The 17,543-nt window shown below is 35.1% G+C and overlaps 1 protein-coding gene across 9 annotated transcripts in view; it reads right to left on the reverse strand.

Moving 5' to 3' along the window:
- PDE1A (phosphodiesterase 1A) overlaps nt 1-17,543 on the reverse strand; it is a 349,550-nt gene that overhangs the window by 55,651 nt on the left and 276,356 nt on the right. For all 9 annotated transcript variants that reach the window (XM_086719095.1, XM_086719094.1, XM_025912766.2 and 6 more), the window contains 3 exons: nt 16,755-16,895; nt 8,344-8,444; nt 789-914 (listed from right to left, as the gene is read on the reverse strand). In XM_086719095.1, the coding sequence (XP_086575221.1) occupies nt 789-914; nt 8,344-8,444; nt 16,755-16,895 (368 nt within the window). The remainder of the gene's footprint in view (nt 1-788; nt 915-8,343; nt 8,445-16,754; nt 16,896-17,543) is intronic.

A 17,543-nucleotide genomic window follows, 5' to 3' on the forward strand; every position in this document is an offset into this window, starting at 1 on the left:
TAAGTAGGTCTCACTGAATAGTAGGGACATACAGACATATTTGCACTAAATATCTCGATGTTTATCAGAAATTCATACTTAACCGGACACCCTTTATCTTTATTTGCTAAATCCAGCAGCCTTACAGTCAAATGAAGGTGTTGATGATGACCAAAGATAGAAGAAGGAGGAAAAGTTACTCTGAGCAGTAGGGGTACATCTTGTTATCTCCCCCTACATGGCAACAAGTATCACCAATCCATGAATGTTTTTTGTTGTTGTTGTTGTTTGTTTATCTTAAGCAGATGGATGCCCTGAAGAAAAGGTAAGATTTCCCTCTGCATCTGGGTCATTTTACTATATTATGTTTGTAATTTTTTCCTTCAAACAATGAATTTTTTTAAAAAAAAGCTAAACTCCACATATAGAAAAATAATATAGGAAGGAATCCATATTACACTACAATTTTGAATTTATTTAGGACCACATATTGGTATAATTAAGCAGAGCTCCATTCAAGAGAGTACATAATTACTCTCTGGAAGTATTTGTTGTGTGGTATGTGGTCTTATGGGTTGGCTATGATGCAAACAGATGTTGAATTAGCCTGGAAAATAGTTTAACTTCCACCAGCAGAGACTGGCTCCTGGAAGTCTTCTAGGTACTAATCCTTCTTAGAGTCATCTAGTCAAAGGGAATTTTTATAACATGAATAAAAGATTGATTTTCATCCATTTTCTTCACTTTAAATCACATCACTTAACTGTTTCCTGAAATTAAATTTTCTCTAGGCTTCCTCTGAAACTCACCTCCAGTCATCTTTGGATAAATTTATCAAAACATTCATTTCTTCTTCTTGCATAAGCCGATAAGCTGCACTCACATGGTGATTCTCAAGGACTGAGCGATCATTATATAAAAGGGCAACATCTGACCTGAGAATTAAAAACAAAATGTAAAGTACAGGATTCTTTAAATTTCATGAGTGTTGAATAAGAATACTCAAGTCACAAGATATCTATCTCATCAGTAAAAATTCTCTAATTCAACATCCAAATTGATGAAAGTAATTTAATTGTATGATAACTTAAAAAAATAAATCTTATTTTTTTAGAGCAGTTATAGATTGACAGAAAAATTTAGCAGAAGGTACAGAGATTTGCAATATACCCCTTCAGCTCAAACATGTGTAACATCCTCCCCCCATTATTAACAGCCCCCACCAGAGTGGTACATTTGTTATAACTGATAGGTCTACATTGAGCATTGTTATTAACAAAGTCCATAGTTTACATTAGTATTCACTCTTGGTGTTGCACATTCTGTGACTTTGGACAAATGTACAATGACATGCATCCACACTTATGACATTATACAGAGTATTTTCACTGCCATAGAAATCCTCTCTGCTTTGTCTGTTCTTCCCTCCCATGCCCATAACCCCTGGCAACCACTAATCTTATTGTCTCCATAGTTTTGCCTTTTCCTAATGTCATATATTTAAAATCATATAGTATGTAGCCTTTATAGACTGGCTTCTTGCACTTAGTATTATGCATATAAGATTCCTACATGTCTTTTCATAACTCAATTCTTTTGAAAACTGAATAATATTCTATTGTCTGGATCTATCAAAATTTATCCTTTCACCTATTCTATCCTCAAGGATATCTCAGTTGCTTCCAAGTTTGGGCCATTATGGATAAACCTACTATAAATTCCTTGTTCAGGTTGTGTGGACATAATTTTTCAACTCCTTTGGGTAAATATGAAAGAGTGTAATTGCTGGCTTGAATGGTAAGAATATGTTTAGTTTTGTAAGAAACTGCCAAAGGGTCTTCCTAAGTGGCTGTACCATTTTGCGTTCCCACCAGCAATGCATGAGAGTTCCAGTTGCTCCACATCCTCACCAACAATTGGTGTCATCAGTGTTCCAGATTATAGCCACTCTAATAGATGTGTAGTGATAGCTCATTGTTTTAATTTGCATTTCCCTGATGACATACAATGTGGAGCCCCTTTTTATATGCTAATTTCCATCTGTATATCTTCTTTGGTGAGGCATCTGTTAAGGCACATTTTTAAGTCAGGTCATTTATTATTGTAGAGTTTAAAGAGTTCTTGTATTTTGCATGACAGTATCTTATCAGATGTATCTTTTGCAAATAATTTCTCTCACTTCGTGGATGGTCTCTTAATTATCTTGATATTGTCTTTTCCAGAGCATGAGGTTTTAATTTTAATGAATTCCAGATTATTAATCATTTCTTTCATGAATTTTGCCTTTAGTGTTGTACTTAAAAAGTCACTGCCACATCCAAGATCATCTAGGTTTTCTCTCATGTTAACTTCTAAGAGTTTTATATTTTGCATTTTACATTTAGGTCTATCACCCATTTTGAGTTATTGTGAGGCGAAGATCTCTGTCCAGATTTTTTTTTTTTTTTGCATGTTCAGTAGTTTCAGATCCATTTGTTGAACAGACTATCTTTGGGTTATTGCACTGCCTTTACTCCTTTATCAAAGATGAGTTGACTATATTTATGTGTGTGTATTTCTTCTTCTGTTCCATTGATCTATTTGTCTATTCTTTTACCATTACCACACTATCTTGACTACTGTAGCTTTGTAGTGAGTCTTGAAGTTAGATAGTGTCAATTCTCCAACATTGTTCTCCCTCAGTAACGTATTGGCTATTCTGGTTCTTTTGCCTTTCCATATAAACTTTAACTCTGTTTGTCAATATTCACAAAATAACTTTCTGGGAGTTTGGTATTGCATTGAATCTGTAGATCAAATTGAGAAGAACTGACATCTTGACAATACTGAATTTTCCTACCATGAACATGGAATATCTCTCCATTGATTTAGTTCTTCTTTGAACTCTGTCATCAGGTTTTATAGTTTTCCTGGTATATATCTTATCCATATTTTGTTAGATTTACACCTAAGTATTTCATTTGTTTGGAATTTCAATTTTTTGATGTTAATATAAATGATATTGTGATTTTAATTTCAAATTCCACTTGTTCATTGCTGGTATACAGGAAAATAGCTGAATTTTGTGTGTTAACCCTATATCCTGCAAAGTTTCTGTAATTGCTTGTTAGTTCTATAAGTTTTTTCATCAATTCTTTTGGATTTTCTATATAAACTATCATGTCACTTGTGAACAAAGACAGTTTTATGCCATCTTTCCCAATCTCTATACCTTTTGTTTCCTTTTCTTATCTTATTGCATTAAGTAGGACTTCCACTGTGATATTAAAAAAAAAGTAGTGAGAAGGAACATCCTTGCCTTGTTCCTGATCTTAGTGGAAAAACTTCAAGTGTCTCACTGTGAAGTGTGCTATTAGTTGTCAAGTTTTTGTAGACATTCTTCATCAAGTTGAGGAAAGTCTCCTATATTCCTAGTTTACTGAGCATTTTTATCATGAATGGTGTTGGATTTTGTCAAATGCCTTTTCTGCATCTTGATATCATCATGTGTTTTTGTTCTTTAGCATGTTGATATGATGATTACCTTAACTGATTTTTGAATGTTAAGCTTGGGACTAAATCCCACTTGGTTATAGTGTTTCGTTTCCTTTTAATTATCATAGTTTGAATATATTATGCCTTTTCCTTTAAATTTGTAATCCAGATACCTGTGATTTAATTTAGATATGCCAAACAAAGGGAAAAAAAATTACTTGACATCTTCATTCAATCTGAATGAATCAACCCTCTGTTGATGAATCAACCCATTCCAGATAGTTGATTACCCACTATTTCCTATTAGCTTGGACTAAAATTACTTTGGGTGGGGGATGGAGGATGGAGGGGATAATATAAATCATTTGATCTATTTATGATTCTAGTTTTTTTTCTCCCATATAATGTTGCAATTCAATTTGAATATTTTGATCCCATAGCATTAAATTAACTAAGAAAATCATTTTTTAAACAAAATGTATGTTTCACCACCAATTTATAATGAACATTTTAAAATAATGAATTCATCAAGAGAAGTTTTCTTTTGTTTTTCACCTGTCCATATTTTCACATAATTTTATCTTATCACTTGATCAAATAAACTATTTCAAGTTGCATTGCTGAAGTTAGTATCCTAGCATAAAGTTTGAAATATTCCAAGCATTCTCACATCTGTATAATGGAGCTCTGGTTGCTTATTCCTCTATCTTCTTAGGTTGCCAGATCATTTTGCAAGTGTGGAATGGAAGCAGAACCACTATGTTCAATGAATTAAAATGGTAAATCCATGTATATAAGTTGGCAAGTTGGAAGTAGGCAGCAAAAATAGCAAAAGGAAAGTCAATCTAAAACCTGTACAACTTTGCCTCCACTTTCCCCAATGCCCAGATTCTTCATTTTTCATTCCTTCTGGTAGGGATATACTTTTGTCTTACTAAGCCTCACTAAGACTTACTGTTTGTTTTAGGCTTTTCAGTCAGTAGTACTGATTATAGCACTCACCACTGAATGTTTACCAAAAAAAAAAAAAAAAAAAAAAAAAGGTGAGGATACATAAAAGAAAGAACTAAAGAAACCTGGTTTTTGTTGTAAGCTACCTATTCGAGATTTGTATCTAATAATCTACCAGATAAACCAAGCTTAATGGTTAATCCAGCATAGGGAAAATGACCTATTAAGAAGAACAATTACGTATCTTCTGTTTCTAGACTATCATAGAAGTAGAAAAACATATGTAATTAGCTAATAGTACATAACTTCAAAATAGTTTTAATTTCAACCATGGCCTAAAAATTCCTTAACCGATAATCATAACTCAAAATACAGAAAAGTACACCTGCAATCCTTATTTAAAAGATAATTAAATATATGTTTCCAATCTCTAGAATTTCACTCAGATTATGGGAAAAACTGACTTGTAAATCTCATATCATTTGTGTCATATGGCCTCAAATCTAGCCATGACAGTGTTATTACATGATATAGCTCCAAGTAATACTGTCTTCTACTTTCAGCATTAAGCAAAAATGTATTTTTGAACCAGATTTAATTGTAAGAAACTATTATGATTTTGTCTCATAAATCAACAGGATTTTGAGAATACAGCACTGTCTTAATGTTTGAGATGGTCTTTGACTGCTAAGAAAAGAACAACTCTAAGCAACATTCAGTATCCATAGTAACATGTAGCTCAGTATTTTCACAAAAAAATTATTTTTCTTTATTTACACTTTCAAGGATTTCATGTATTTTAATGTGTGTATTGAACTCAAATTTAGCACTGCACTATGTTCTAAATTATTTTTCACTTTTCATTACCCAGTATAGAGTTTTCCAAATTAGAAAAGCATTTTAAATTCAAGTAAAAATGAATAATATAAAATACAATAGAATTATTGATATTAGTAACATAAGACCTTATTTTTTCTTGGACATAATATAAAGGCAATAGAGTTTTAAAAGCACACTATATTGTTAGATTTGTGGTCATTACAACTTTTTATTCATAGAATTTTCAAGTTCTTGTATAATTAATCCTTTAAATTGATCCTGATAGGCAATTTATAACAAAATAAACAAAATACTAGACCTTTTCTCTCCTTTATATACAATTTCTTAATATAAAATTGGGGGGAAAAAAGAATTCTTCTTCCTCCTCCCTCTCCTCTTCCTTTACTCTTTTTCTTCTTCTCCTTCCCTTCTTCCTTCTCTTCCACCACCTCCTTCTTTTTCTCCATTTCCTTATCCTTCTCTGCAGTCCAAAGTATAAGTAAGTTAGGACTCTTCCTCCAGTTGTAAATGGATGGTAAAGGAGAAAGCTAGAAGAGACAGCCTGACACTGCTGCTGGAGAAAGCCAGTCCATTGCCTTCACTTTTCAAAGTAGAAACAAGAAGTGTTCATTGGTAACAAATCTCTCGCTCCTTTTCTCCTAAAACTATTGTCCTATACAGGGCTCAGTTCAGTAATGAGCTATCTTTAATTAAAATCTCACTCATTATGGATTCAGGGGATGTGGAAGAGTCTTTGACAAGAAAAAAATGATCTGCACAGTCTACCTTTGCTCTGATGTTCAGCACAAAAATGGAACAACTCTCTCCACTCTCCAAATGTGTAGGTTATTAACACCCCCTTCCACATGACCTGACCTCAATGTCTCTTTTTTCCCTTCTTGTTCTGCCAATCTTAGGGACTCTGGGTTTACACAGAATGCCTTCTTCAATATTTCACTGTATTTCAACTCTCCCTCTGTCTCCATCAAGGGATCACGTTTTCTAAGCCCATCCCATTTCAGGCTATAGAAGACTGGAACTATCATGCATCTGCCTCTGGCCATGGGATCAGAGTTGTAGGAAGAGGCTAGATTGAGAGTATCCCTCTTCTCAGCTTCTGAATTCTGCTACTGCCATCAGCTGACTATGTGTACATAGATAGATCATTTCACCTCTTCAGGTTTTTTTTCTCTGCTTAGGTTGTGAGACTTTGACCAGATGATCCATAATGTGGCTTTCTGTCACTAAGTCACTTGAGGCACTAAAAATGTCTAATATTTCAATAAAATGTTCCTATGCTCCCCACATTGAAAAATAATTTCCTATAGCTGCAAAATCAGGTGTTAACAATATTGCTATTGGGGCGGCTGGGTGGCGCAGTCGGTTAAGCGTCCGACTTCAGCCAGGTCACGATCTCGCGGTCTGTGAGTTCGAGCCCTGCGTCGGGCTCTGGGCTGGTGGCTCGGAGCCTGGAGCCTGTTTCCGATTCTGTGTCTCCCTCTCTCTCTGCCCCTCCCCCGTTCATGCTCTGTCTCTCTCTGTCCCAAAAATAAATAAAAAAACGTTGAAAAAAAAAATTAAAAAAAAAAAAAACAATATTGCTATTAAAAAACAAATGAACAGACCACACAAAAACCTGCACGTAAATGTTTATAGCCTCTTTATTTATAACCTTTATTCAAAAATCTGGAAGTAACCAAGATATCTGTCAATTGGTGAATAAGGAGAGAACCTTTGCCACATGCATACAGTGTAATGTTTGTTGTTCACCAGTGAAAAGAAATGAGCGATATATAGCACAAAGACTACGCCAGAATATGTACTATGGACTTTTAGTGAATAATAATTACAAATAATATTTCATTAATTATAACAAATGTACCATACTGATGCAAGATGTTAACAATAGGGGAAGCTGTAGGGTGGGGAAAGAGTACATGGAAACTATGTACTTTTCAGTTTTTCTGAGAATCTAAAGCTGCTCTAAGAAATAAAGTCTATTAATTTAAAAAATGAAAAAGTAAAAAATAAATTTAATTTTCCCTCAACAAGAATAGACAGGTCTACAGTAGTTCCAGAGAAACATCAGTCTGTCAATGTACATCTCCATCTCAAGCATATTTGACTAGTAAAAGACAGAGAAATTTCAGGATCCAATGTATAGAAAGTGAATTGGATCATGATGGGTCCTAGACACGTTCTGCCTCCCAGGCACTGAGATCTCTGTGCAACCAAAAGAGCAGAGAGCACTTTTCTGTTACGAACTGAATTATTTCCCTCCCAAATCCTTATGTTGATGTACTCACCCTTTGTACCTTAGAATGGGACTGTATATGGAGATAGGCTTTTAAAGAGGTAATTAAAGTTAAATGAGGTCATAAGGGTGATGCCTAACCAATATGGCGGTATTTTTCTTATAGGAAGAGAAAGAGATACCAGGAATGTGTACCCACAGAAAAAAAGCCATGTGAAAACAGTGAAAGAGCAGCCATCTGCAAGCCAACGAGAGGGGTTTCAGCAGAAACCAAACCTGCTGACATTTCTTGGACTTCTAGACTCCAAAACTGTGAGAAAATTTCTGTTATTTAAACCACCCAATCTGTGATTTTGTGATGACAAATATATCTCCACTCTGGTATTTTGATTCTAATAACTGCCATTATTACCATCACTAAAAAATATCATTTTCTAATTATTTTAAGCTTAGAACTTCATGCTAACCTGGAAATACAGTTTCCTTGATTTTTTTTCAGAAGTACAATTTTATTACTTTCAAATACATAATGATACTAAACTGATGCCTTAAACAATATGTTGTAAGATTTGTCTCAGTGAGCAGATGTCTGACTTATGTGATAGTTCAGAATATTAATTCTGGGAAGAAAGAAGTTGTATGACACATTTTTACATTCTCTAAATTGCTAAATATGTCACCAAATATTTGTACAATTTTCTTGATAAATAATAATCGTTTGTTAGCTTAAGTAATTTTGCTAAAATCTATTAAAACTATTCTTATTAGACATATTCACTGTTATTTTTAAATTTTCTTAAAAATAAGTAATATGTGGAAAATAAATTTCAAGTTTTAATTAAAAGTTAATACTTTATATAACTTACCTAGTCTGAATGTGAAAGTTGTTTGTGGTTCCTGTATGCTCATAATCATGAATGGCAGCAGCAAAGACCATTGCTAAAATTTCCAGTTCAGTGAGCCAGTGCTAGTAAATTAAAGAAAGATACCATGGTATTTAGAAAGCACAGCCATCTTGTATTCCTACAAAAGAGATTTTTCAGTGCATCCAGTATAAGTAGTCGTATAAATATATTAAATTATTTTTATTGATCTTAAAATACTTTTTCCCCTTATTTCACATACATTAATTGCATAATGGATGCTTCATGAAGTCAATGATTCAAAAAGAGACATTATAATGTTCCTTGCTAATCAGAAAAGGAGTAATTTTCTATGATTTAAAAGGTGAACCCTCACTGGGTTTTTGAATTCAAAGGGGTTTGTTGCTAATTAAAATTAGCAATTTGGGTTCTCATGAAATCAATTATAGTTTAGTGATTTCTTTTAGTTTAGTAATTTTTAACATATAGCCCATATATCATTGAAATGTTTTTAGCTCAACTTTTATAGAAGACTCTTCTATCAGGAAATTTCCTAAGAGTTGAAAATATTCACTTTTCTCATTAGAGAAACTGAACTTTGTTTTTATATTTAAAAATCTGGAAGCGTTTCTAAGAATTTACTAAATTTGCTCTTCATAGCACACATACTCTTGACTGTGCATATAAGTTAGTAATAAAAGAGAGAATAAATGTTTCATATAAAATCCAGACCACCTGCTTCAATATAGATTGATCGTTCTGTTATCCATTGGATGGTTTAACAAATTTCTCTGCTATTATAAGCCTACTTTGGTAATTTGATAGTTTATTCATCACTGACATTTAACATAACAGTTTTACTCCTCTATTATGGTAACCACATGTGACCACTTAAACTGAAAATAAATATAATTAAATAAAATTAAGCTCATTTTCCCAGTCACAGAAACCAAATTTTAGCTGCTTCATAGTCACATGTAGCAAGTAGTTACCAGATGGAACAGTGCAGTGTTCCTATCATCACAGATAGTTCTATTGGATAGAACCACCAGTAGATGGTACTTGATGGTAGTAATGGAGGATCCAAATGATATGGAGCTTGCTCTTAGTAGTCTCATTCCATATACTTGAAACAATTAAATTGTACAAAGCAACAGAAAAATATAATGTAAACTACATGCATACTTGATAAAAGATCACAGTTTGAAGTACAATCAAAGAGCAGATTGAATGTCTATTTGATGGCAGTGATCTTGAAAGAAGGATGGACAAAGATTAGTATCTAAAAGCAGTGTTAGGAACAGAGAGATTCTAAATAGAGCAAATGCAGAATGAGAGTGTAGAGGCTGATATGAAAGGCGAATTGCCAATTGTGTTGGAAAGTCAAGTGGAATGAGAATGGAAAGAGAGTGCAGCTTATGGGAAGAGTTGATAGACTACTTTGATTAGAGCTGATGAATTTGGATTTTGTATAAAATGCAAGAGGGAGCCATTGTAGGTCCATGACTCAGGAATGAGAGGTGACAACTGTTGAATTTCATAATTGACAAAGGCATCATCTTATTAATCTTTGCTCCCCTTCACATAACCTATCATGGTAATTGGCACATAGTAGGAACTTAATATTTGTCTGTTGACTTGAATTTCACCAGTTTTGTATTAGAAGGAGGTAGTAAGGAATAGTTGAAAGAGATTGTGGAATCAGACAATTGCTGGTTTTAAATCTTTGTCGATCATTAGGCAAACAAGTTATTTACCCTCTCAGCCAGAGCTCTCATGAAAATAGAATTAGTGATCATTCCCTGTGGAATTTTAAAAGAAGTTTTAAGTTAATGTATTCGCTGTGCTTTTTCACAAATCTTGTCATATAGTAAAATACAGAACAGATGCCATTTTCCTGAACTTATTACCTTAAATGCACTGTAGAAGGCATTGAGTCTGGGAAATAATAGTGAGCTAACATATCTTTAGTGATTGCAATTCAAGAATAAATAGTCTCACAGCTGGATGACTGAAGCAGAAATGATTTTCAGAACCAAAGGGAGTTGATATAGCTAGCTATTCTGTGTTTATGGGTGCATTTAATTGTAAGTCATTAAAAGGAAGAATGGGCTGTATTATAAACTGAAGTAAGACTGAGCCTCCAATGTCCCCAGCGAGACTGTGGAATTAAACACCATGAAATGAATAGCAAGCAACTAAAGTTAAACCAGTTCTTGAGCCCCCAGAAACCCATTGTTTTATAAAAAAAATTATTCCTAGAAAAAAAGTCACCTGTTTTCTTAAGTATTTCCTATTGATTATATTTAAGATTTATATATTTAACTGTGATTTTTAAAAAGTAACATTCAATATCTATAATAACATAGAATATGAAGTTGCAATTATACAAAAATACAATTAGGGCAGCAGAGATAAATTTTAATTATAGATTATCTCATAAGTATTTAAAATTATTATCTTCCTAGCTGTCAAAATTGATTATACTTATTTCCTGTTTTTAGTCTCATTATTCTCTGCTTCCCATAAATAGTACTTCTTCCATGAATCTCTCTTATTTATTGCCACATTATAGCCCTAATAAATAATTTTAAATTATAAAATGGTTTGGAAAGAGAGAAATGCTGAACCCTCACACTCAATTTAAAAGCACATCTATTCTGCATTAGCAAAAGTAGAATTTGGGGCTGAATTTTTAGCTCCTTGGTTGTTAATTCATTTTACACTGGTGCCAAATGAGAATTCTAACTCAGAAAATGAAAGCTTAAATTCATAGATTTTGTAAATGATGCAAGAGGACATGCCAGAGAGAATGAGACTGAATCCTATCACTCTTCCCAACTAGCATAGTGATCCATACGTAACCTATACTCTTCTGATTCCTCACGGACAGGCATAAAGGGTAAAAACGATGAGTCATGAGCAGTGCAGACACTGTGCTTCATCTAAACTACAGTTTGCACTTTGCATAGTGGAATGCTCAGGGAGACTAACTCTAAAAATGAGAAGTCCTCAAATTAAATCATAGGGAGATACTGACCGCTATCAACAGTTCGCACAATGATGACAGAAAGAAAGAAGAAACTAACATTAACTGGACATTTTAGTTATATGGTCTCTAATTTGTATAACCATCCTATTTTCCATTTATGAGGTAAGTATTTTTACCTTCATCTGGCAGCAAACAAAGCTGAATCCTAAAGAATTGAATCAACCTGCCAAAGGCCACATTGCTATCAAGTGGAAGAGCAGGAATTCACCCCCAAATCTGATTTCAAAGTTTCTGTTCCTTCCAGAGATCAAAATATTCCTTCCATGGATGACAACAGCATTTGTTACTTGAGGGAGGTAATATGCAGAACACATTCTTCTAAGGTTTCAAAAGCAGAATTTCTAGATAATTTAACTGGGTATATTGATGGGTAGAAGCTAATAAAGCTCTAAGACTTATGATGTAAATTTTCATACCTCAAGTTTTCAGTGTGTGTGTGTGTATGTGTAAGGTTGGGAGAATTTCAGGTCAGAAAATCACATTGACCTATTAGTTCCTGGTGTGTCTAAAAGAGCATAATTAATAACTCTTTAAATTATTGGGTTGGGTACTTTTTCTCTATCCCTTTGACTAGGATGACATAGTTTGCTATAACTTACCCAGTATAGAAAGTGAGTGTTATAATAATATTAATACATAATACACATAAAGTAATATATAATAAAAATAAGTTAATAATTGTTATCGACGTGAGGGTGTGTGTTAATACCCATTATGTGTCAGGAACTAGGTTAGGTGCTTTACATATATGATATCATTGACTCTTCACTGGTGGTCAGTATTATTAACCACATATTAATGACAAGAAAGCCAAGGTAGAGAGCGAGTGAGCAAGCATAGTGGTAGAGCAGGATTCCACACCTATGTCTGATTGCCTTGAATGCCTGCACCCATTCCACTCTTCCAAATATTGCTGTCTGGGAAGCCGTTTGTAAAAACAGAATTCCCACACAGTTTGTAGAACACAGACAGAGTGGTACATTTTCTGTAGACTGATTGGAGAACAACTGAGTCATTCCAGAGTGTGGGGGTCTATTTCTGGGTGTGGTCAGTAGACTGCAACTGCCAAAGGAAATAGATCGCACATCATCTTTCTTTCTTCTACTCTTAATGTTAGAACACAGTGCCAGGAGCCCTTAAATACAAGTGTTCCTTTCAAGACCTCGGATGATTTGAAATTCAATGAGATATTTGAAGGTGGCTTGGTAGCACTTGGTGAAGGAATTTGCTCTTTAGCAAATGGATTGAGCTACCACACACCCCTGTCACCTTGGCACAGAACTACAAGTTAACTAAGTGATAAAGGATAGAAAGAGACAGAGGCTGTACCGACATCCAATCTCTCTGCAGTGTCTACTCCCAAGCCAAGAGTATCCCATCTGACATTAACAAACTGAAGGACACTGGCTTCATCACAATCCCCTTCAGGCACTGGTCCTTAGAACACTTTGCAGGTGACAGGCTGTGTGAGTCACCTGACAATTTGGGGCTGCCACTGGAGTGCTCCATAAATGTCACACAGATAAGACTGTCCTGAAACAGCAGGACATCAACTAAAATACTGAAGTCAGTGACTTCAGTAACTTTCCCAAAGCTATAAAGCTGGCAGTGAAATGTAGTTTTGGCAACACTGTCAATAAATTCGTAATTCATTTTGCCTTTCATCTTAGCATCTATCATAAAATTTCTCATTACTCTCTGTAGTTTAAATGTATCTTCCTGATCTTGGACAACAGTGACAATCTTCCACTAGGCTGTTTTTGTAATGGCCAAACTAATGGATGATTAAAGAGCCCACTAACACATTTTTGCTGAAGGATGAATAAATCAGAAACAAGTTCCTCCAACAAAACCTGCTAAAGTAGAGTGAAGTTATGTTTATGACTGGTAAGTTACGGTCCTCTCAAAGAGTGACTATGTGATCTTCACTAATGTCAACTTCTAGGAGTCCTGCCGGGCTGGACCAGCTTTGTCCAGTATTCTGGAGAAGTTGGAGTGGCTTGGTATATCCAGGAAAAAGTCCTCCTCACAATTCCGAGGAAAAAGTTCCATTGTGGATTTGAATTTCTCTATTTACCAATAATACAGCATCCTTCATTTCTTCAAACAGAGATTTCATTTCAGAACAGAGATTCTGAGGCTAAAATAGGAGACTTTTATTTAGCTCCCTTTACACTGATAGCGAAAATAAAATATACTTAAGCAGAAACATTTTTATTTTATTTTATTTAAAAAAAATTTTTTTTCAACGTTTATTTATTTTTGGGACAGAGAGAGACAGAGCATGAACGGGGGAGGGGCAGAGAGAGAGGGAGACACAGAATCAGAAACAGGCTCCAGGCTCTGAGCCATCAGCCCAGAGCCCGACGCGGGCTCGAACTCACGGACCGCGAGATCGTGACCTGGCTGAAGTCGGACGCTTAACCGACTGCGCCACCCAGGTGCCCCATGCAGAAACATTTTTAAATGATGAAATTTTGGTTACCTCCCAGCATAAAATGGCATATATCTTCTCACTGCATGTCATAATTAAAGTAGATATTTTATTAGACTGAAGGCTTTACTTTTCCATTCCATTAAGTTCTGAAAAAACTGAATCACTTCAGTTTCCATTTCAGGGTACCACTTACATGTTATGTTTTTGAGTTAACTTTTTCAAAGCCACAGAACTCAGGAAAGAGGAAATGCCACACTTGAAAACCATCTGGCTATCAGATTCAAGACCAAGGCCTTAGAAAGGAAACAGTAAGCAGCTCTAACCAGGAAGGTAGTGAAGCAACTTTTTTTTTTTTTTAATTTTTTTTTTTCCAACGTTTATTTATTTTTGGGACAGAGAGAGACAGAGCATGAACGGGCGAGGGGCAGAGAGAGAGGGAGACACAGAATCGGAAACAGGCTCCAGGCTCTGAGCCATCAGCCCAGAGCCCGACGCGGGGCTCGAACTCACGGACCGCGAGATCGTGACCTGGCTGAAGTTGGACGTTTAACCGACTGCGCCACCCAGGCGCCCCGTGAAGCAACTTTTTCAAGTAGAACAGCATTTGCAGCTGTCAGGAGGCAAAGAGTTCAAAAAACAGCTGTGATGATGAAGTCTTATTAGAACCAAAGGAACTTTAAAAGAATTTGCGTGTGTGTGTGTGTGTGTGTGTGTGTGCGTGTGTGTGTGTGTGTGTGCGTGTGTGAGTGCACATACTAGAAACAGTTATAAAGAAGGTTACATATGCTACTTTTTAAAAGCTTATAATATTTTAAAACTCTATCTTTGAATGCTTTATTTTCTACTTATTATTGTTAACTTCAACTCCATCCCTTTCCATGCCAAATCAGACTCCTAGAAAGAAGAGTGAGTAAACTTCAACCCAGGACCAAGCAAGTCCAGACATGGCTGCATTTGATCTCAGCCAATGGGCATATTTATACCTTAAGTCTGTGATGCCCATACCTATACCTTACAACAGGAAAACCCAAGGTATGAGGTTGACAATACATGTAAGTTCAGCCTTCAATAAGGTCATGAGAAGGTCATGCTACTGTATCAGTTAGGGTTTTTGAGATTTCTGCCTCACCCAAATAGGATTTAACTCCAAAGCAGGATATATTACTTTGCAATATTGTTGTAGAATGCATATTTCTCTTGAATTGGTAGTAATATTCCAAGAAAATCCTTTATGAAAAGCCCAGCTAAGGGGTGCCTGGGTGGCTCAGTTGATTAAGCATCCAACTCTTAATCTCAGCTCAGGTCATGATCTCACGGTTTTTAAGTTCGAGCCCTGCCTCAGGCTCTGCACTGACAGTGTGGAGCTTGCTTGGGATTCTGTCTCTTTCTCTCTCTCTCTGCTCCTCCCTCCCCCTTGCTACATAAATAACTAAATAACTAAATACCTAAAAATTAAAAAAAAAAGACAGCTGAGCTCCAACCATTAGCCATTATCAACTGCCAGCCGGTGACTGAGCCACCATGGATGTCTTTCCCAGTGATGTCCTTAGATATCTTCAGCCATACTTGCTAGCTGATTGTAAGCCCATGAGAGACCACAGTGAGAACCTGCTAGTTGGGACCCTTCTAACTAGACCCTTGAGAGATATTGATAAATTGTTGTTTGAAGCCACTAAATTTTAGAGTAGTTTGTTTTAGAGCAACAGATAATTGAAACATGGCTTAGGAATAGGATCTGAGCCCAAGGCATTTATAGATCTGTGATATTTTGGAGGAAAAGAAAGATGAAAAAGTGGAGTAGACAATTTCTTTAGTCATCATATGAGACACTATTGGATGAATCACAGCAAGTGGATGGTATATATAGTAAGCAACATACTATAGTTTCTTAGGAAAAAATAAATTATTATTAGAATTTCCTGTATATAATAAAATATAATAATTATGTAACTGTCATAAGTTTTCAATATCTTCAGCACAACATACTGTGGCCCTAGGGACTTTGCTTGGGACCAGGTTAGGAATAGTCTCTGGTGTGGAAAGATGAGGTATTGAGGATCTTTTGGCCCCAAAGAGCATTAGTTACATAGATCTGAGTGCCAATGACCCAAAAGAACAGGTGTGACTTCTGAAATCAAAATAGGTAGGAAATGCATATTATGGGGTTTGGTGGAACATTCTACGTACATGCACTTTATGGCACTGCTTCAGCGTAGGCTGACACATAAGGAATCAAAAAGGTACTCACAGGGACTATATCCCTTTGAACCCATGTCAGTGTGGAATTTTTAGAAGAGTTATTCCTTCCTTTTCATTTCTGGGAGTCACCCTAAACTCTGATACATTTCAGAAATTCCAAGCAGTGCCAGAGTTCCTAACATGAACTCACTGTTGTCCCAGGATTGCACTGCTGGATTATTTATTTACTTATTCATTGATTCATTCAGATGCAAAGAAAAGGAAGGAGAATTTGGAAAAATTCACATAAATAATTTCCAAAATCCCTATTAAGATTTCATTATAATTAGCAATGCAAGTAAAAGAGAAAAATCCACTGAAGTCAGCTTGGGAGAACATGGTAATATGAGAGAAGAGAACTGTAACTAGCTTTTATCCCAAAGACTTTTTATCTAGGTCACTTTTTTTGGGTGATTCCGATGGGAAAAAAATTTATAAACAAAATGTTCTAGAGTCCAAATTTTGGCAAATTTGCAGTATATTTACATTTGCCTCTGGGTATCTTTTTATCATTGAGTTAAAATATTTTTTTGGATAACGTATATTATGAATAACTCACTAACCCTAAAAAATACAAAAGATTACTTCTTATAATACTTTTATGGGTATTAGAGGGACAATGGCAAAATGGAGAAAAGGAATTTGATGTTACAAACTAACAAACTTCAGTTAAGAAAGCTTTCTTACCATGATACCTGTATGAAGCATTATGTAATGCACAGTTTGAGTGACATCAGCTGCATGAATCAAATTGTGATAAGGATTTTTGTACTTGCTGTAACCAACTTCTAAAGCTTCTGCAAAGCAAATTAGGCAAGAAACAGGAATCTGCGAAAAGTAATAATTATGATTATATTTTGATAAAATAGTAGCACTAAGTCAACATAAGCACAACAAAGTTCGGGATAGAACACAATTGTGAGTCAGATGTGGGCAGGAGTTTTTTTGCAGTTAAATGTAGGATGTTCCGAAAAATGATTTCATTAACCTGTTAGCTTTCAATCCTAAGATTATAAACCCATGTGTTTAACTAAGAGAGATGAATTAACAATATCACCCATATTGTGGTCTTTAAATGTTTATATCTTCCAGAGTCAAGACAGAAGGCTAGTTCTTAAAAGGGTAAAATTCCCAGTTACAATTGAAGTCTGTTTTTTCTATCCATAGTACAAAAGATTAAAATAAATGACCTCCCAGTACCCTCTAACTCTAAAAATGCCATGATTCCATTGGAAATGCTGAAGGGTACACGTTTCAGAGTGCTCAGAAATCTGGATCAAATCTGTTGCTTAAATGGCTCTAAATGAAGTTAATTAGAAGCCCTTTCATCTCAGTTTAAGAAAAGCTGCCAATAAAGATTCATTCTGTGTTTGTGAAACATAGAAGAGCATCTTTTTTTTTTTTTTTTTTTTTTTTTTTTTTTTTTTTTTTAAGAAAACATAGCTCACAGTCTCTACATGACTATTCTGGGAGTAA

Source organism: Puma concolor, chromosome C1 (assembly GCF_028749965.1).
Source record: "Puma concolor isolate L17-30 chromosome C1, mPumCon1.1.hap2, whole genome shotgun sequence".
Lineage (NCBI taxonomy): Eukaryota > Metazoa > Chordata > Mammalia > Carnivora > Felidae > Puma > Puma concolor.